General features: G+C 42.3%; 1 protein-coding gene across 1 annotated transcript; it reads right to left on the reverse strand.

Moving 5' to 3' along the window:
• Nucleotides 1-3,156: 3,156 nt before the first annotated feature.
• Tnfsf15 (TNF superfamily member 15) lies at nucleotides 3,157-20,188 on the reverse strand. The gene is made up of 4 exons (XM_070006064.1): nucleotides 19,917-20,188; nucleotides 11,767-11,809; nucleotides 10,793-10,843; nucleotides 3,157-6,247 (listed from the first exon to the last, which is right to left on the reverse strand). Exons 1-4 carry the CDS (start codon nucleotides 20,157-20,159, stop codon nucleotides 5,793-5,795), a joined length of 792 nt encoding a protein of 263 aa, XP_069862165.1. The 5' UTR covers nucleotides 20,160-20,188; the 3' UTR covers nucleotides 3,157-5,792.
• Nucleotides 20,189-20,543: the final 355 nt, after the last annotated feature.

Here is a 20,543-nt window from a genome sequence, read left to right on the forward strand (position 1 = left end):
CAACTGGATGCTGGCTATCCCACGTGAACAACTGGGTCAACACCAGGAGAGCTGTTTGAATGTTTTTATCTCTTTGCTCTGGAATTACTAGGGATGGAAAGTTCTCCCGAGAAATGGTTTAAACACTTTGCTTCTTTTGCTGACCTCAATTAGACGACTGTCAACATTTTTCATCTGGAGAACTGACATAATAATATATACATACATTTTTTTTACAGATACTTAGTTTTTAATTACTTTTGTTATTAAAAATAATTCATTTCTTGCTACAAATGTGAACAACACAATGTCCTTTATTATTCTCAGGGGAGGGCATGAGCTAATGGGAGAAATTTCAGAAAGACATCAAGTCCCATTCCCCCGTGGGAGGGCATATTTTGAGGTTGATATTTTTGAGGAGAACTTTATTCTGGCTTCCTTAATGTCTCATTCTGCCTATAACTGTAGGTGAAAACAAATGAAATTTCTGATATGAAATCATTCTGGCCCTCAGCAATGGCAATTTAATATAGTTGAAGCTAGTATTGACAGAACACCAACAGTGACCCAGCTACTGCTTTAGAAAGTAGAACGAAATGGATGTGTTGAACCCCCTTGATCTCTTCTGAGGGCTGTTTGTATAAGAAGTGGCAGGTCCAGCTTCAAACAGACTTGTACCAAAATCCCCACTTCAACAAGTACGCCCATATCTTACCCCTTCTTTTCTAGGGTTCTTTACTCTGCCACTTAACTACAGTCCCCTAATTTGTAAAATGGAGCCCAATAGATTCTCTGAAACTCTCCTCTCATTGCATCCACCTGGCACAGTCTGTGTTGTTCACAGTTGCGAACGCTATTAAAAGATTTGTTAGAACCTGTGAAAATCAGATGTATTAATATCTCTATATGTGGAGAACTAGAGGCTTTATTAAAAGTTCAAGTGGTTGCTTCTGGGTCTTCATTTAGAAAGAAAACTAACGATTAATGAAACAACACAATTGTCAATATTTCTGTGGCCTTTAATTCCAATTAGTTAAAGTACACCTGTTAAATAGATTAACATACAATATTCCATTTATAAAGGTTAGAATTCATAGAGCAGTGAGGACATGGGATATATATATAAGTAATTACATATCCAACAACATACAATATGCATTTTACCTTGGGGTTGTGGCGTTTTAACATAAAACAAACTCAATGGAAGCACCTGGGCTTCTCCCTAAAATTGCATACATTTGTTCCATCTACATTGCCCCTGAAGTTAAAAGAGGGGGAAGTTACATATTTTAATGACTTTAAGAATAAAATCATTATGTCAGCTTCATTTTTGTGTGTCTTCTGCCTCTATAAGAGTGTACTCTATAAGAGTAGGAATTTTTCTTCCTGCTTGCCAGCATCTACATAATATGTACTGTCATATGACAGATGTTCAACGAAAACAATTCATGGATGCAAATGAAAGATGGCTGGCTTGGTGGCGAAAGATAGGAATTCTAGTCTGCATGTTTCAATGCAATTTGACAATCAAGTCATTTGTCAAATTATATGAACTCCTCTCTTGGCAAGACCTCAGTCTCTTGGTGTCGGATACATTCTTCACCAGTGAGCTGCTAGGTTTGGAACTGTTGAAGTCTTTGAGTTTTCAGGTCCATCGCACTCTAACAGAACACATGGAAGCGTGCTCTAACAGAGCCACATAGTCATAGACTTGGGAAAAAAAATTAGAAATCCTTTCGTTGATCCTTTCCCTAACTTCTAAGAAACATTGACTTCTAAACAACTCTTGTAGTAAGTCTTTTGCTTGAGGATCTCCAGGGAAAGAGAAATCAGTACCTGGAAACAATCAATCTGGGGGCAGAATGTGCATTTGGGTCTGAAGCCAGAGAAGGGACTTTTTTTTCTCAGCTCTTTCTTCTGGGTATAACTCAAAGAAGTCTAATTGCCTCTACCTTGCCCCATAGATATTTGAAAATATCTCTATCTTCACCGAATGTCCCCTCTAATCATTAAATTGAATAATATTTTCCTAGAGTAGACAATGGGATGAAGTAGGTTTGTGGTTCCAGAAGACAGAATCTGAGCTCTGGGTCTGTCAGGGTGAGGTTCTGGACAAATGACTTCTATCTAGGCTGGTGCCTTTGTTTCCTCTTAAAATCGGGTGATAGAGGAAGGGTGGGGTGTTTTAGAGCTTGGGAAGGTGTAACCATGGGTGTCAGAGTGGAACAAGATAGGAATGTGATTTCTTTAATCTATATCCTTTAGTACTGGGAAAAGATTTGAGGATCAAAAATAATTCACTGAAATTTCCAAAGACTTTAACACTATTAATATTCAGGATAATGTTATGCTTAAAGAGACCCCTACTGAAAATGGAAAAAACATTCCCAGAACTCTAGGCCTTAAACAAGCAGGAAATTTTGAGGCAAGAGACATCTTTTTGTATTTTGGAAGGCAAAGCTATGACTAGATTAATTAATTAATTAATTAACCATGGACACAGGATTGAGAAAGAATTTGAGAAAATACCTTGCAATAAATTGCTAGCAATGGCCAGCAGCCAGTTGAACTTTATAATCCTGACAAGTATTTATAAATATAAAGCTAGAATTTTCTCTGGGGTGGCATAACTTAGACTGAAATAAAGCCAAGGGTTCTGGCATTAGAACTAAAACAGGTCCTGTTTTAAAACTAAACATGGTATATTTCAGGATATGAAAAGGTACATTTTTTAGTTTTCCTAGTGTACCTTAGTAAAGAAAAAGAAATAAATTTTAGTGGCTCAGCAATTCTGTTTTGCAAAGAGACCTAAAGTATAAGAAGGTAAAAGTTCTGGTGAGCCATTAATTTTGATCATGGAATGTAGACTTTTCAAGGTATCTCTGGGTCATCTTTGAAGTTGAGGCCAGAAAATATGAACCTCTCTCTGTCTGCATATTGCTTGTATGATGAATGTTACTATAGGAAATAGTATCTTGTTCTCAATTTCTTCGTTTAGTTATAAAAAGAAATCCAGTTAATGTAAATACAAATCATTTTGTTATTGGTCATCCTCCATCAAATGGTACACATTTCCATAAGGAAATATCAATCTGTCTAAAGTTAGCTAATTAATTAGCTAAAACAACCAGAATAAATTAAAAACTCTGATAACATAGGTGTTTAGCAATTAGAAAGAGCACCTTGTAGGCTAAAATAATTTATTACTCTGTCTGTAGGGTAAGGAGGCATTCAGTAAATGTCTGTGGGATTGATTTAACTTAGTTATTTCTGAGATACCTAATCAATAAAGCATTTCCTCTCTAAATTAACTATTTTATAAAGCATGTTCCTTTTCTCCCAAATCCTTGAGTGATACCCCAGGAACTCCTTTCAGGGGATCTTCGCATGTTCTTAAAGCATTTTTTCCCCATCCATTAAAAAAATACTTTACTAATTTTGCCTCTAAAAAATGATGCCTTGGAAACAAAAGTTCTATTTTGAGTCCTGTTAGGAATGTTTGCCTATGCTTTTCTGAATAGTAAAGAGAATATTGTTAAGAATTGAACAAAACCAGCAGTGAAAACTTCAGCCACATTCTTCAGGGTAACAGGAAATTCTTGTGTTGGATAAACATCCCAACAACCAGATCCCCTCGTGGACTGGTCTGGAAGCTATCGACACACAGGCTTCCCTTTCATGGTAGAGAAGAAGCGCCCATCTCCAGGCTGCTCCTGCGAAAATCCTTTCCTAGAAAGTATAAGATACTTGATGCTCTCTTGCATTGTGGTGACTGAAAGGTGCAGACAAAACCTTTGATTTTCTGACTGACTGGGATAGTAGCCTGATGGTAGTCAGACTAGTGTTGGTGACAATGCTGTTCTCAGGGGTGGTGAGGCAATGTCCTTGTGTCAAGCCTTCCTTTCTTCTGAAGCAAAGGGTAATTCCTCCTTCTAAGGTGCCCTTTCCCTGTGGTCATCTGGGAGGCCACCCACCTTCTCTCAGGCTTCACTTCCTTTATGAAGGCTCAGTGAACCAGGTGGAGGAGGCCACACCCCTTTTTTCTCCCTGCTCTCAGAAGCCTGTGCTGTTTGTGGAAAGCTGAAGGGAACAAGACGGCCTGGTGTAATTTAGCTTTAGCAGACCTTCGAAAGCCTTTCAACTGATCACCTGGAAATCAATTTTCACTGAATTGTTATTCAACAAGTATTGACTCTATCTGTCATTATGTTCAAAGTCCACATCATCTCTGTCTCTCTGTCTCTGTCTCTCTGTCTGTTTCTGTCTGTCTCTGTCTCTCTGTCTCTGTCTCTCTCTTTCTCTCTCTCTGCTTATAGTTTTCCTGGAAACCAGTGTAACAGTGATCTCTAGGGGCCAAGTATACTCTTAGACCCATCTGCAAGGCTCTCTCATGATAAGGATAATACAATCCATGGTGCTTCCAAACATGGCATTCTCAAATGCTCCCCTGGAAGGTAGAAAGTTACTTCTTATATAGAATGTAGGAAGTTAACCCATTTCATTTCAATGAGCTCATCTGATCTTGGAAAAGAAATTGGTAGATTCCTGCTTGATAAGGCAGCCAACAAGGACTGAGAGAACAAAGCTGTCCCTCTCTGCCCAGCACATAGGAAAAGCACACAAGGAAAATTGTGCTACCAAGACTATTCATTCACTAAGACAGACCTTAGTATCTTCCTTAAAGAGACCTTGGCTAGGATGATTAGCTAATCCCATAGTTAAATCCTTTTGAATATTTTAAGGGACAAATAGCCATACAATAATGTGCATTTAAAGTTGCAAATCAACCCTCAAAGCAGACCCAGATAAATGTCTCTGAATCAGATGATTGATGTCTTTGTTTTCTTCCTATAGAACAAGTCTATTGTTTCTTGGCATCAGTCAAATTTGTTGTAGAGTTGGTCTAGTTTGCTAGAAATCTGTCTTCTTGAGTGGTATATTCAGATAGGTAGCTTACAAAGGGCAATGCCCAAAATAACATTTTTTGGATATTTTTTCCTCCAGGACTCCGAGTTATCTTTGAAGTATGTTGATTGAATTTGACCAGGAGGCATCTAGTAGTATTTATCTAAGCTGTGAGTAGACTGATGTGTTCTTCATAGTGTCTTCTGGGTTAAAGAGTGCCCAGGACATACCAGGCATTCAGGAACACTGCTGACAATGGTGAATATGCATTACTGCATTTTTGATATGAGTGTGTAACTCACACTTGTTTATTTTGATACTTGTATATATAAAGAAAGGTAGCTTTTCTCATAGGCCACATATGGCATGAAAACCACTTCCTTTTGGGAGAACATTCACGAGAAATAGCAGCTCTCCTTTCATTTTCTTTTAGGATTGGCATGAAAGTATGTGGAAATACTGATAAATACCTGGCCTCTGAAGGGCTTACTTTTTTTCCCCTTGGATTTTCTTTGGATGTTGTCCAAAGCTGTTGAGCTAAAGTAAATTTGTAATCAAATTCAATCAGGACTGGACTACTGGTGACAAGTATGTAGCTGGAAAGCATAGAAATATTCTTTAAATCTTGACTGGAGTTGACCGTCTGTTCTTTTGCTGAGTAATGTCTCAGTGTTTAGAAACCCCAATACTCCTCCAGCAACTGCAGCATTTGCTCATTTCTTCTTTGTTTCCAGTTCATATTTTCACCAGGAAGGCACACGAAAGGCAGACTTTGGGGTCCTAAATTTCATGGCTAACCTCTTGACTGTATAGAATGCGCTCTACGCTTAACTCCAAGAATTGTGTCTATAGAAAGAAAATTGAGGACAAAAGACAGGGACCCTTTCACAATGATGTCTGCTTTGATTCTATAACAAGAAGGCTCCAAAGAAGGTTTTATCTTCTCTTGTGTAATCCACCAAAGAGAGGTCGCTGACATTCACCATCAGTTTGTCCCCTTCTTGCAAGGAGAACATGGCCCCGAGGTAGAGGGGCTGGAACCAGGTGCTACTTATTTCACACACAGACTTGGTCCCCATGAGGAGCTGGGAGGGCTCAGGGTACCTGTCTGTTACTTTGGTGATGACCACAATAATGGAATCTGGCTTATTCTGTTGTTTTCTTTGATCTATGTTACCACACTCAGAGGAGGTCCCTCGGAATGAGATCTGGGTGTAAATGAAGTAGTCTCCTGATTCTGGGACCACCAGGAATTTGTTGGTGTAGTTCATCCGGTTTTTGGTGAAGGCCAAGCCCAGCTCATGCTCCCAGTGCATAGCCTGTAACTGGTCCTTCAAGTGGTGTGTGGGAGGTTGTTTTATAACTGCAAAAATAAAAAAGGGGTTAATTGGCTCTTAGGAGAACCTGTGAAACCTCTAACCTGTAGACCTTAATAAAGCATGTTGTATCATTAAACAAAATGAATAAACAACCAATAGCCACCCAGAGGAATGAATGAAGGATAGATACTTGGGTGTGTATGTTGGTTCAGACAGTGACATTTGTGTAATCTACCTGGTCAAAATGATTTCACCTCTCCGAGGCCAAGTTCTATGACTGAACAGTTCTGAATCTTCACTGGGCCCTTTGATTTTGGGCAAAAAACCTACAGTGAAGTGAAGCCCTAAGTGACATCTGTATTCATGGTGTGTATTGTGTTACCTTTCTTGATGGAGCGTCACAATGATAGAGAGAGGGACTGTGCAAGATCAAGCAGCAGAAATTATCTTAGGCCAATCTTTAGTCTCTTTTCCTAGTCCTCTAAAATCAACCTCTAAATGCAATGCAATGTTTTTGTGATTAGTACATAAAACTCTCCTAATACTCCCTAAGCTTCTTAGATCTCTGGCTTTTACCACCACTAAAGCTAAGCATTTGATAACATCTGAATCCTGAATCCAAGGTGAAGAATTCTTCACCTTGTGAGAGATAACATCTGACTCTTATAGCAGAGATCTCAGTCTTTGTTGTCCACCTACAAAGTAGGTGACCCCTTACTTTATTTCCACTATGATTGTAAAAGCTCACAGAAGGCCTCTTCGTTTGCTGGTAGCTTGAGTTTGTGTTTCTAGCAAATGGTCATTCAAGGTTTGGCTCCCGATAAGCTACCTTTTTTAAAATTCAGAGTTTGTATACAAGGGCATAGTGAAGGTTGAGAAATCTATGGTCCAGAAAACAGCTTACTGCTAGTTACTGTCTTCCCTCAAATACCCGAGAGACTCTTCCAGATGTTCTCTTGTGTGCCTCGTATAAGACCTGCCAAATTCCTATTCTATTTTTTTTTCTGTACTGACTATTTAGAAAAACCTGTGACTGGCTAAACTTTGACTAGGCTTCTTTGCTTCTTTCACGCTGCTCCCAGCCCCAGAAGTACACACAGCCACTCCCGAGACCAGGCTGGCTTTTGGATAACATAGTCTCTGATCCAATTTACCCTTTCCTTCTCACCTGATTCTTTCTTCCTTTTAAGCCTGATTTCTTGCAAAATCTATAGACTTCATTATCACAGCATTCTTCCAAGTACGATACAGCATCGTTCTATCCTTCATTCTATAACTACAGATTCAATCAACTGAGGAGGACCTCACAATTAGGGAAAAACATGTATGCCTGTACTGAGCTACTCCAGAGCTTTTCTTTTCATTTTCCCCTAACGAATACACTATAGCAACTATTTATACAACATTTACATTGTATTGTAAGTCATCTAGCATGATTTAAACTATAAAGGAGGATGTACATAGCTTGTATGTAAATAATATGTAATTTTCTATCACATGTCCTTGACTTTGGAGTCCTGTAGTGTTCCTGGAATTATTTTCCCACAAATACAGAGTTTGTGACTCTCTAACTCCCTCTTCCTTTAGCAATAATCTACGTATTGTCTTAATGTTTGTTTTAATTTGACAGGTCTTTCCTTTAGAAAAGCAAAGTAATACTTGTGGTGAGTATAAAATCCCTAGCTATAAGGAATATCTCCTAAACTACATTCACTTTTTTTTTTCTCACTTGTGAGGTTTGAATTCAAGGCCCTGAGCTTTTATACTCAAGGCTAGAGCTCTTACCATGTTGAGCCACAGCACCACTTCCTGTTTTCTGGTGGTTAATTGGAGAGATAAGAGTTTCATGGACATTCCTGCTCAGGCTGGCTTTGAACAAGATCCTCAGATCTCAGCCTCCTAAGTAGCTAGGATTACAGGCATGAACCATTGGAGCTCAGCTTCATTCACATTTATGAGAAAGAGAGAGAGAGAGGGTAGGGAGGGAGAGAGAGAGGAAGAGAGAGAGAGAAAGAGCAAGAGAGACAAAGAGAGAGAAAGGGCAGGGGGAATGGAAAGATCATGGAATTTTAATGTAGTCTAAAGTCACAGGAAACAGGCAAGCAACCAATAAAGGACATATTGGAACCAGAGGCCCCAAACATTTTGGCAATTCTTCTCTCACATTAGAGTCCAAATATAAGTTAGTGTAATTGACTTGTGGGACTGGAAGGAACCTGAGCTCCGGGCCACTTGGGCCCAGTACCAACAACACATTTAGCTCATTGATCAGCTGTCTAGGCCTTTTCCCTTCTCTGAGCCCAAGTTTCCTGTCTGCAAACTGGATTAGAACTCTTTTAGTCTTGTTCTGAAGATTCAGTGAATAGAATAGACATGGTCAATTTTTATCACAATGACTGGACTCAGTTATACTCAATTTTTATTCATTTGACTACACCAGCATCTTTCATTTTGACAGCTTAAAAATAATCCTATTTCATTTTATAGTTTTCATATGTTAAGATGCTCACATTGCCCTTAAGTCTACATTATATAGAATGTATTAATGAATGTTTTTATGGAAACTACCTACAGCAAAAGAAAAGAAATAGAAGCAAACTTGATCCAAACTACCTATTTAACATAAGGCCATTTGCAATAGAATGCTTTTCAGGATAAATGAAAATATTTTAATTTCCCCTGACTGCCTTTGAAACGTACAGCAATCACTGTTATGAACTGACACTACAGCTCGGGGGACTGGTTATGTATAAAAAGAAAAAAAAACCCAAAAACACTTGGCAGCCTGCATACTCAGTGCCTCCACAAATCTAATTCCTGAGCTTTTGAAAGTATCTTTCCCATTATCAACCAGACTCTAGTTTCTTTTGAAACTAGTCCCACATGTACGTGGGACTCCTCTGGCCCTGAAAGATGACCCTCAATGCCCCTGAAAAGCTCTGATCTCTCTTTCCAGCTAAGAAATTATTATCAGCCACCTCTGATAAACTCTACCCCATTTTTTTTGTGGCTACTCTAGTAAGTTTTGCTTCTTCTTAGTTTCTTTGTAGATAATGAAAAAAATCCATCGAGACAAGCAAGCCTCATTGCATTGATGTGCATTGCATAGCAGAGGCAGGCATCTGGATAGGAGGAAGGCTTCAATGGGAACTGAAGTTGGGAGAGGCTAGCTTACATCTGAACCCTCTGCCTCCTGGTCATCTCCCTGGGGATGTGTCAATTTAATTGTCTAAGCCTCAGTTTCTAAGCCTAATTTCATTGGATTCATGCAGACTAAATGACATAGTGGAAATCAAGGCAGGCCTACTACAGTACCTGTCTCATATTGAGAGCTAGAAGAAGCTCTCTAGTTCTTAGGTCTCTTATTCATAGAAAGTGGAGCGATAACTCCATAGGATTTTCTTGTCCAGCCTGGTTAATCCCTCATTTTATTTGTGTGTGTGTGTGTGGGGGGGGTAGGGACACGGGGTGGGGGGGTGAGATTTGTACTAGTTCTAGGGCTTGAACTTAAGACCTCATGCTTTTCCTCTTTTTTTTTTCCCCCCAAAGTTGGCACTCTACAACTTGAGCTGCATCTCCACTTCCAGCTTTTTGGTGATTAATTAGACAAAAGTGTCTCTTGGGTTTGTCTGCCCGGGCTGGCTTTGAACTGCTATCTTCAGATTTCATCCTCCTGAGTAGCTAGAATTGCAGGTGTGAGTCACCCGTGCTCAAATCTCCTTCTTATAGGCAAGAGAAAGTGATGTTAAGTTGGCATCTCCCTGTGTTTTAATGAATTTGTTTTACTCAAATAATAATACGAATACCTCAGACTACATTTCCCCTGCAGATCACAAATTTTCTCATACGTTATGAAAGTAAGCTTGCATTTTAACTTTCTAGTTTCTTGATGGGTTTCCTTCCTTCCTTCCTTCCGTCTGTCTTTTTGATAGTACTGGGGTTTGTAATCAGAGCCTTATGCTCACTTGGCTTACTTGCTTGGCTGGTGCTCTGTCACTTAAGCCATACCTTCCGTTATCTTCAATCAATTGCATACATATTTCTGTACTGCCTTGCTGTCTTCTGGAGTCTTAGAGATCAACAAACTCCAGATGTGAGGTACCTAGAACTTCTAAGTTAGACTTGGGGAACTAGCCAACTGGTGTCATTGTGCTTTCCCTCTCAATATAATCACATCCATAGACATTCTTTAGAAACACCTTCCTGATTACAAATATCCAGTGAGCTGTCCTGACCTGGCAGGGATAAAATAAAATGGTTAACCTCAAGGGACCAGTTGAACTGGATTATTCAAAGTTCCAAGATTTAAAAAAGTCATTCTGGATTGACTGGGTGTGTGAATGCAAGAGATGGGCAGAAAAGAAAGGAAGGCTGACAGAATCAGGAAGAAAGTACCAAGAGCCATAGACCATTGGTGCCTTCCTAGTGGATGAAGTCATCTAAAAAAAAAAAAGATCTTGGATTGTGAAGTCTGTTACCAAGGGCTGTGGTTTCCAGTTGGAAAACCCTAGTGAGAGTTTTGATTATTGCACTGGAAAATCTCCCCCAATGATGGCCCATGGTTTCTAAGAAAACCCAGGGATGCTTACCTGTCAGGTGTGCCCTGGGCTTGCCTCCGTCCGCTCTGGGTGGCGGCATGTCTGAAACCAAAGGAGAAATGCACTTTGCATGAGTGAAGGGGGGATGGGAGTCAAGGCAGCATTCTAGGAGTTGGATGGCACCTGGTGGAAGATAACCCAGGGATCTCATCTAGCTGGGTCTAGTTACACCCTGTGTGGATTTTTGGGATGGCATGTGGTACTTTTTGTAGTACAGGCCCCGGGAATATGGGGGAATCCAGAGGAAGAATCTTAAGTACAAATGGATCTCAGCCCCAGGACTTTGGGCAAGCTATTCAGTCTGGGACACTGTCTTATCTCTAAGAGCACCTTACGTGAGGCATAGTACATGATCAGTGCTCAGTGGAGCTCGTGAGCTGCCCCTTCCTTCATGCTGCTATCATGAGTGTGAACTGGCTTTTGCACTGGGGCATATAGCCCAGTAGAAATGGAATAGGGGATACATGGGTCTTCTCTGCAGTTACATGGTCCTTTGTCCTCTGTGGACTTTTGTTTCCCTGTCAGTTCTTGACAAGACCTTCAACATTTCCTTTGGCTCTCAAAGATGATTGTATTGAACTATGTTCTAAATGTCCCGAGAAAGATGATGATGATTAAAAAAACACACCTCAAATCTATGTCTCTGTGGATTTGATATGCTAGGAATTGTTCTCATTCTTTTCAAAGCTAACCAGTTCAATTCATGCTAACTTTAATGTTATAACCATCTTAAAAGGTAAATAACTGGAGACCCAGACAGAGGTGGAAGTATTTGCTGAAAGGTCATGCTGACAACAAATTCCAAAGCTGGGTTAGGGTTCAGTCCTTCTGCCCCATTTTGATTTTTGTAGTTAACATGTCTCTGAGCTTGAATCCCTTGCTTAGCAACTTTATTTCCAATATTCCCATAACTACTAGAAATACTGTTGTGTTCCCCACAATAAAGAAGGCCAAGACATACTTACAGACTCGCTGATGTGAAGGTAGAAACGCCTTTTCTTTTGGGATCTGTTGAGAAAGAAAGATATAGGTCAGACCACCTGTCACCTTCTGCCCCAGCCCCACAAAGCTGCCCATAGCACAACTGTTACCTATCCTGGAGCCTCCCTCCTCCGTGAGAGAAATGGAATGAAAATATTTTGCTTTGTGGGAATCTTGCACTCAACTCTTAATTTTCTTCTTTCAGAACTCCTACTGGCCTTTATTGCTCTTATGCTTATCTCAAAAATCTCACCTTTGTAGTTCTTTATCAAAAGCTTTTCCTGTTCTGTTCTAGGAGGCTTCAGCATTTTGTCATTGCTTCTGCTGTTTGAACAAATAAGGGCAACTGATTTATGTTTTTCCCCATCCTGATTTGAAAGTTGGAACAACTCACATCAGTCTCATCCATTTTTTTTCTTGTTTCCATGCAACCTAGGTTTGTGGTTACAATCCTAGTTTCCCTGCAATTCAAGTGTGTGGTCATTTCAGATCCTATGTAATAGTGGCTTTCAACTCAGGCCAGGTAATTCCAGAATACCAAGCCCTCAGCGATGGTGCCTTCTTTTACGTCATGGTGCCTTATCACTTTGGGGTAAGCCTCTGGTCTGGTAAGGTAGAAGATAAGAATTAGCAGTTTCACCCATGAGGACAGTGGAGCAAATCCCAACGTTCAGGGAACAGAGGCTTAGCCCAGAAGTGGGAGTATCCAGGGAAATTTCCCTACACCGAATATCATTGGTCTTACAGATATTAGCTGGGTGATAAAAAGAGTTAATGACCATTCCACAAAAGGCCCACATCTTGTGCAAGAGTAAGGCAGCCTGGAAGAACAAGAGGAAAACTCTAAGACTCACTGCTGCTGAATGAAGACATTCTGTACGGTAACACGGTTGGACAATCTAAACCTAATTGCTGAATACTTGCTTAACCATTCTATACGGTAACACGGTTGGACAATCTAAACCTAATTGCTGAATACTTGCTTAACATCAGTGACTTTGCTGACTTTTTTTTTTTTTTGAGGAAGGGTGGAAAAGCAGTCCAGAAATAATGATCCTCATTGGTTGTTCCAGCTACTTCAAAGCAGGGCCAGCACCACCTTCTTTATTATTTTGTTTATTCATCAGATTTTGTCATGGGAGCTTAAAGATACTAAGCTGCTGCGGAAGGTTAAAGTGAAATAGAAGACCTGGGATCTGAACCTTTGGACCAAGTATAGTTCCTGGATATATCAGGAGATCCTTAAACATTAACAAAAGGAGCGCAACAGATGAATGAACATGAGGAAAGATGGTCTTGAGATTTCCTGGTATTTCCCCAGAAAAACCCCTGGAGTCCATTTTAACTAATGACCCACTTAGCCTTTCTCTTCTCATGCTCTCTAGTCAGTTGCTATATCTTTTCATGAACAGGAGGCCAGATTCATTTCTAGCTGTCATAAGTCCTACAATTGCCAGGGTATAAACGTTTCACAGCCCGTAACATCCTCTGGCACTTTGAAGAGAAACATGCAGACATCTGCCTCCTTGTTTCTTCCTTTTGCTTCTCCCTGTGGACGAATTCTATCTGCATATATTTGACTCCCAGGTCATTTTATTTCATTGTCTTTTGAGATGTCCTGGATTTTCCACGCTACATTGAGTCTGGCATGGAGAAGAGCAAATTTGGAAATCCCAGCTCTGTTATTTCCCAACACTCTGATCCTGACCTATCAGTTAAACCCCTCCCAGGACTCCAGAAGTCCCCCCCCCCACAGAAAGTGGTGGTCCAATTCATTTCCTTCTCTCTTTTGGGGGTAATAACTTACGGAATGTATTGTTAGCACATTCCTCTCTTTGGTCTTAGAACTTCAATTGTAAACCAAAGCCTTCCTTTTATTTCTGTTCAATAGACAACAACAGGTTGTAGGATTACTTGGGGTGTTTTGAGTGGTCTCCCTATTTTTGCAAACATCTCACGCCCCCCCCCCCCCCACATGTACTCTGTGGTTTGCTTCTGGATGCTGGATAAAAGGGTGTAGGAAATGGAACTGCCCTTTCCTATTGCAGCTTGCTGCTGCTATATTTCACAAAGGAGGCTGGCAGGGGAAGAGTCTTGGGATAGCCAGTTTGATGCCACAGCTGGGCACTGCCAGGTGAGGAGACAGAAATGTGGTGAGCTTCCATGGTGCTTGGAGATGTGCGGCTAACATTTAAGGTGAATGCGTGGATCTTGCAGTGACCAGGTGTGGCCTGCAGCTGTGGACATATAGAGTCCCCCCCCAGCTCACTGGCCCTTCCTGGCTTTGCATTTCCAGTGTACCTGCTCTGTGGCTGGCCTCCCTGTCCTTTGCTCACAGCTGGACCCAGGGCAGGAGCTAGCGTCTCTTCCAGGTGTATGGGGTTTCCTGAGGTTCCAGCAGGGGCAGCTCCACTGAGAAATCAACATTCTACAGTGTACACTGAGTGCTGTCATCTAGGCTTTCTTTCTGTTTCTAGAAAACCTTGGAAAAGAATTATTGCTATTGTCTTCCTTCCAAAAGAGGAAACAATTGAGTGAGATAGGAAGGGGGCATATCCAAGGTGGAGTGGTTAGAGAAACATTGTCTGTAGACCATCTACCCTTTGACAATAGCTTTCTGAATATCTTGTAGAATTCTTCCCACAGTACTATAAGCAAAATTCATTACCTCCTTAGTTTTTGTGAACAATGAGTCTAAGGCTCAGAGAAATGTGATACCCCTCTCATCCCTTTATCCCTTTCTCCATCCTGAAGACATTTAGCTAGTACCTTCTGTGTACCAGGTACAGGGAGATGTCTTTGGGGGAAGGAAAGAGAGCTGGCATTATTTGGCACCTATTATGTGCCAGACTTTTCAGGGTTAAATCCTTCTGACTACCCCCAAGAGGTTGGGCAGATGAACATTGTGGTTAGAAAGAACATATAGATTGGGGTTGAATCCCAACATCCTACTCTGTCACTGTGACTTAGGGAAAACTGCTTAACTCATCTGAGCCTCGGTTTCATGATCTCTAAATGTGAATAATAAGAGCATGTCACTTGCTGTGTGATGTCAAGCATTCGTTGAGATGGTAGATACCTGTAGTGATACTAACAAACATGTCAATGTGCCAGGTATCTACTAAGCACTTCATAGGTCTGATTTCATTTACTATTCTCAGAACCATAAACATGGAGAAGTTGAGCCTGGCGTGTCTGGTAGATAATAACTGAAGCAGTCACGGCTGTGTTAGGGTTGGGCCAAGTCTGTGACTCTGAGGTATGAGCTGGCATCACAATGGGATGTTTCTGGTCTGGGAGGAGACCAAGGGGTCTCAGGAGCATGAGGAGGGGGCAGGGAGAAGAAGAGTACAGGGAGCAGAGGCCAGGAGTTCTGCAGGGATTTTCAGGAAGGGATGAAAGTAAGACCAGAGGGAACCAAGAAGTGTGGGAAGATTGTATGCAGACAGTTCTAGAAATCTGACCTGCAAGGAGGGATAAAGTCAGCAGTGGGCTGGGGACTAGTATCACATGCTTGTAATCCTAGCTAACTCAGGAGGCTGAGATCTGAGCATGAGGATTCGGCAGATAAATCCTAGAGATGCTTATCTCCAATTAACCAGCAAAAACCCAGAAAGGGAGGTATGACTCAAGTGGTAGAGGGTCAGTAAAAAGCTGACTGTGAGTGCAAGGCCCTGAGTTCAAGCTCCAGAAGTGGTATCAATAAAATAAATAGTAGTGCTGCAGTCCTGGGCAGGAAGCCCTCCTGTGCAGCCTACGATTGGCTGCACAGAAGGATTAGCATTCTGTGCCAGCCCAGGAGCCACACCCAGTGAAAATGAGAGGCCACCCTTAGAACACTTGTAGGCCAGAGTGGCTATAAACCCATGGGAGGGGTCAGTGAAAAACCACTAAATGGCCTAAAGGATGCCCAGGCCATAGCCAAATGAGGTGGGGGTAAAGGGTGGATGTTGGGGAAGGGTGGCGTTGCAGCAGAAGGGAAAGACTGGAAAGGTGAAGGAGGCACCAAACACCAAGCAGCCCTAAAGTATCCAAACCTGCTCTGGCCTGGCACTGGCAGATTCCAGAGCAGGTGGAGAAGTTGTCCCTGGTGATGTAATTTTCCCTGAGCAGGGAAGTTCCCTGGCCATAATGATGCAATTGCTCCCATTTATAATCTCCACCTCTGCCAGACACCTTGAAGACCTTCTTTCCAATCATCTCCATACATAAACAAGCCAAGGCCCTGGAGGTGAGGTAACATGCTAACAAATGGGCAGGCCAGGATTCAGACTAGGTTTGACCTTTTGACTTACAAGCTTTCCAAGATGCATATCTGCCTGATATTCCCCACAAATCTAAAGAGCCAACACCATTTTACTCTCACTGTATTTTTGTAGTAGTTGTTTTTGTTTGTGGGGCTTGAACTCAGCGCCTGGGTGCTGTCCCTGAGCTCTTTTGTTCAAGGCTAATGCTTTACCACTATGAGCTATGGCTCATAGTGGGTGATTAATTGGAGGTAAGAGTCTCAAGGACTTTCATGCCCATGGTGGCTTTGAACCACAATCCTCAGATCTCAGCCTCCCAAATCACTAGGATTACAGGGCCGAGCTACTGGTGGTTAGCTCCCACTGTATTTTTATATATGGGTTACACATTTTAAAAAAGGCGGATAGGTTTTTCAAGGTCCTATCCCCCTATCTTGTATTCTAGCAGCCATATAGCTTTCCTACTTGGAGGCTAGCAGTTACTAACTTCTAAGTTCTTCACTTTTTCTTTTTTTCTTTTTTGTTAGTCCTAGAGCTTGAATTCAGGGCCTGAGCATGCCTCATAAGCTTCTTTTGCTTAAGTCTAGTGCCCTACCACTTGAGCCACAGTACCACTTATACCTCCTGAGTTCTTCCTAAGATTCTCTGTATTAATAAATGCGTTCATATGGGTGACTGTTTCATTAAATGAAGAGTATGGTAGTATGTATGCTGTGGTACATTTGGCACTTTCTACTTGTGTGAGTTGCATCTGCTTGCCTGTATAGAAAGGTGATTTATTTGGGCCTTTAAAATCTCCGAGTAGTTGTGACGTTCTTCAAATCTTAGTTTGAGACTTAATAACAAAAATACTTTCTTGGCCAAGTGCTCACATAATCCTAGCTAATCAGGAGGCTGAGATCTGAGAATGGAAGTCCAAAGCCAGCCTGGGCAGACAAGTCCATGAGACTCTTATTTCCAATTAACCACCAAAAAGCCAGTATTGCTATAGCTCGAATGATGAGTGCCAGCCCTAAGAGGAAAATCTGGGTGTATGAGCCCCCAAATTCAAGTGCACGCATACCCCCCCCCACACACGCAAAAGTACTTGTTTGCCTACTACCTTTGTTGGCAGATAATTTTGTTTTTAAGTATATTTCTGCAATATGAGCATGCTGGGCTTCCTCTCTAATCTTCATTCCTCTTTAGAAAGATATGGGCAACTCTAAATATCCCTGAGCCAGGAGTCCTGGGTGAGAAACTCTGAGGGGAACAGATTTGGTATGGGAAGTAACTTGTTGGGGGGCTGGCTGGAGGATGTACTGATGATCATTATGGCTGCCTTCCTCCAGGATGTTAGGAAATCATGTGACTGGCTAGAACTAGCAAGGCACGAACTTGCCCAGAGCAGGTGGTCAGGCTTCAAGTCCTGGCTCTGTCACTGACTAGAGATACAGGCTTGGATAGATCTCTTCATGCTCCCTGCCTCCATTTCCCTATTCATAAAACAAGGGATGATAGGCTAGATAACCTTCAAAGGCCTTGTTATACTTCCAATGGCCTGTTGTTTGGTGGTTTTTAGCTCTACTGAGTTTCTTGACCTAGATCTTGTGCACAGCCTTCTACCATAATTACTTTTGCCTCCTCTGGAAAACCTTCCTTGGATTGCCTTCACCCCTGTGGTTAGACTAGGAGAGCATCTAGAATTCCATAGCACCTCTCTGTTGGGTAATTTATTTCCTTATTTGTCTTATGTAACAGACTGGAAGCTCCTCAGAGCCCAGGATCATTTCCTCAGTAGTGATGACTGAGTGAGTGATCACATTCCAAGAGCTGTGGCAGATATTCTAGATACCTGAGATACCCCTGTACATGCCTTATGGAGCTGTCAGAGTAGAAAAGGGAATGGGCTCAAAGACACATAGCTAGGGGCTAAGTTTCAAATCCAGGTATCTGAGACATCCTCTGGCCTGGTTTTCTTTCTCATTGAGTCTGCTCAATGAGATCAGAGGCTGATAGGGGAGAATGGGAAGTGTTCCTTGCCTGGTTCTACATGTTCCCTGCTGCTTTGCGGTGATGGCCTTTCTTTACCCCCAGCCATCCAATCCTTCAACTGGGCCCTCTTCTAGGCTCTCATTTCCCTGTCATGCCCAGAGATGGCACACTGCTGGCTTCCCACTGCTGTCCTTTGATGCTTCTAGTCCTCTTAGCTCCCATCAACCTGGGCACCTCTGAAAAGAGGCCCATTCTTTTATCCCCCCATTTAAAAACTTTTCTGTAATCATTCTCCTTCAAACTGTCTTCTTTGAGTGGCAGATGCTTCTTTTCAGGCCCCCATTTACTACATGTGTCCTTAGCCTCATGCCTACCTCATCCTTTTCTTCTATAATTTCATTAAAAAAAGCCCCAAACAAGCCTTCCTGGCTACTTCCAGGGAGACTAGTTTCCAAAAGTAGTGAGGGGTCAGCTGAGGGGAGGGCTTTGAGATGTGGAATTGAGCACGTGACACCTTTCTTCCCTGCATTCCTGCCTATCAAGAGCCTCTGCCTGCAACTTGCTTCCCTTGATCGTGTATTGTCTAGTGGCCTAGGGATTATGGATATTGTCTTGGGGAATGAGACCCATTGTGCACTGGGATTCTCTCCAGAGCCCAGGGAAACACAGATCCTGGGAGGTCATTCACTGCCTCATTCCAGAACAGCTGTCCCCTATGAGCTGGAGAGAGACCTAGGGCAGTCATTATCCAGGCACTTGTTGGTTGGGTTTCCATAGGAACTAGGCTGGGGAGGGTCCTGGGGTCACAGCCTGCTATCTCATGCCCAGAGCTTCACTTTCAACAGGAACAGACTTTCCGGGTTGTAGACGTATTTCTGCATTTTATAAGCTGTGGCCTGTGGCCAAGATCTCTGCTGACTGAGTCACATCATGTTTGTTGACCCCAATGGGGTGGCGGGTGTTACACATTAGCCACAGTGGCTTTCAGCTTGGGGGCTGAACAAGATTGCTGAGAGATAGGTTTCCAATTAAGCCAAATATTTTCTCCTATAGAATTGAATTCTTCAAACTTAAATGAAATCAGACTTCTGCAGGAACATTCTCTTCCCCCCCCCCCCCGCCCTGACCCCCCCATGACTTAAAATAACATTCTTTAGGCTTTTGGGTATTTTCTGAATCACAAGTCCTGAATGACAAGTTTTCTGCTGATACCTGCATTGTCTCGCTCATTACTGTTGTTTGCCAAGAGCTCTACACTCTTATTTGTGGCCCATTTTGCTCCTGGACCCCATAAGATTTTGAAGTCAAACAGAAGGTTCTTCGTTGAACACCAAGCAATAACATTTTCACGCCCCAGACAGAGTTGTTTAAATGAATCAGAAGACACATGTGCTGTCGGAAGATGGTCACATGTGTCCTCATGCTGCCCTTCATTCATTACCACAACCATAAAAATCACAACACACTGTGGAAACTTACAACAATCTCATCTTATTAAGCATAATACAGAATGATAGACCCCCCCTCCCCGACTGTTCATCGTTGTCATTTCTAAGGACTTAGGAGCGATATTTTTCTCAGATTTCCTTATCTGTGATTTCTAATTTTTTTCAATGATTATGTATTTAAAAGCTGCTTCTCTCTTTTTTTTTTTTAAAGAAAAGAAATGTACCTAACTTATCATTATGGAAAGATTGCAAATTCTTTTTTGAAAAGGAGCTCCCATGTAAATGGAAGAAGGGAGAATTCCTTTCTTCTGGAAATCCTGAGGAAACCTTCTAGTTCTGTAAGTCCTCTGCCAGACCATACAAGGAACGTGTTCTATGCCAGCTCTTCGCTTTGTCCACAGCAAGAGCAGTGGCCACAGCTGGCCCAAGGCTTCGGATTCCCTGGGCAGTAGCAAGGTTGCTTACCTGGTCCAGAATGCAGTCCTCTCCTTGGGCCCAGAGCTGGCCCACGAGCAGGTAGATGGTGAGTCCTGTGAGAATGGGAAGCAAGAGCAGGCAGCAGGTGAGAGTCCAGGGCCGCCTGTGGCTCCTGGCTTCTAGCCCGGCTCTGCTGCCACTGCCGCCTCCAGGCAGCATGTCCACACTGGCTGATTCTTCAAAGCCCAGTCCCAACTCCTCAGCCATGCTCTTGCTCAGCTGGAGGTGCATCTGAGTCTTCCTGGCCAGAGACCCCCCCATTAAATAGAAGAGCAGTCCGCAGTTCTCACCCTGGATGAGTTAATCCCTGGGCCTTCTCCTCCCCTTTCCTCACCAAACCCTCCCCCTGGAGAGCCCTGTACAGCTGGCCCAGCCCTGCTAGGGAATGCACCACCCACAACAGAAACCAAGCTTGGCTTAAGAAAAAAAAAAAAGAAGAAGAAGGAGAAGGAGAAAGCTTTCTCAAGCATATTTATATACAGTATGCTCATGTGCCTCATCCTTCATTTTCAGAAGGAAGTTAGGAAAGTCCCTGGAGGAGGAGAAAAAGAATTCATCAAGTCAGTGGGCAGGGCAAAGTAAAACCTACCTGCTCCCTGCCCCTGGAGGCCGGCC

The sequence above is a fragment of the Dipodomys merriami genome, unplaced genomic scaffold (assembly GCF_024711535.1).
Source record: "Dipodomys merriami isolate MVZ:Mamm:240054 unplaced genomic scaffold, mDipMer1.0.p SCAF_11, whole genome shotgun sequence".
In the NCBI taxonomy this organism is placed as follows: domain Eukaryota; kingdom Metazoa; phylum Chordata; class Mammalia; order Rodentia; family Heteromyidae; genus Dipodomys; species Dipodomys merriami.

Bases quoted from the DNA above. Each gene is read 5' to 3' on its own strand.
- Tnfsf15 (XM_070006064.1), bottom strand. From the start codon at position 20,159: ATGCACCTCCAGCTGAGCAAGAGCATGGCTGAGGAGTTGGGACTGGGC. The intron at 11,810-19,916 runs GTAAGCAACCTT...CTTTCTCAACAG, and splicing joins AGGACTGCATTCTGGACCAG to ATCCCAAAAGAAAAGGCGTT. The intron at 6,248-10,792 runs GTAAGCATCCCT...TTATTTTTGCAG, and splicing joins GCCCAGGGCACACCTGACAG to TTATAAAACAACCTCCCACA.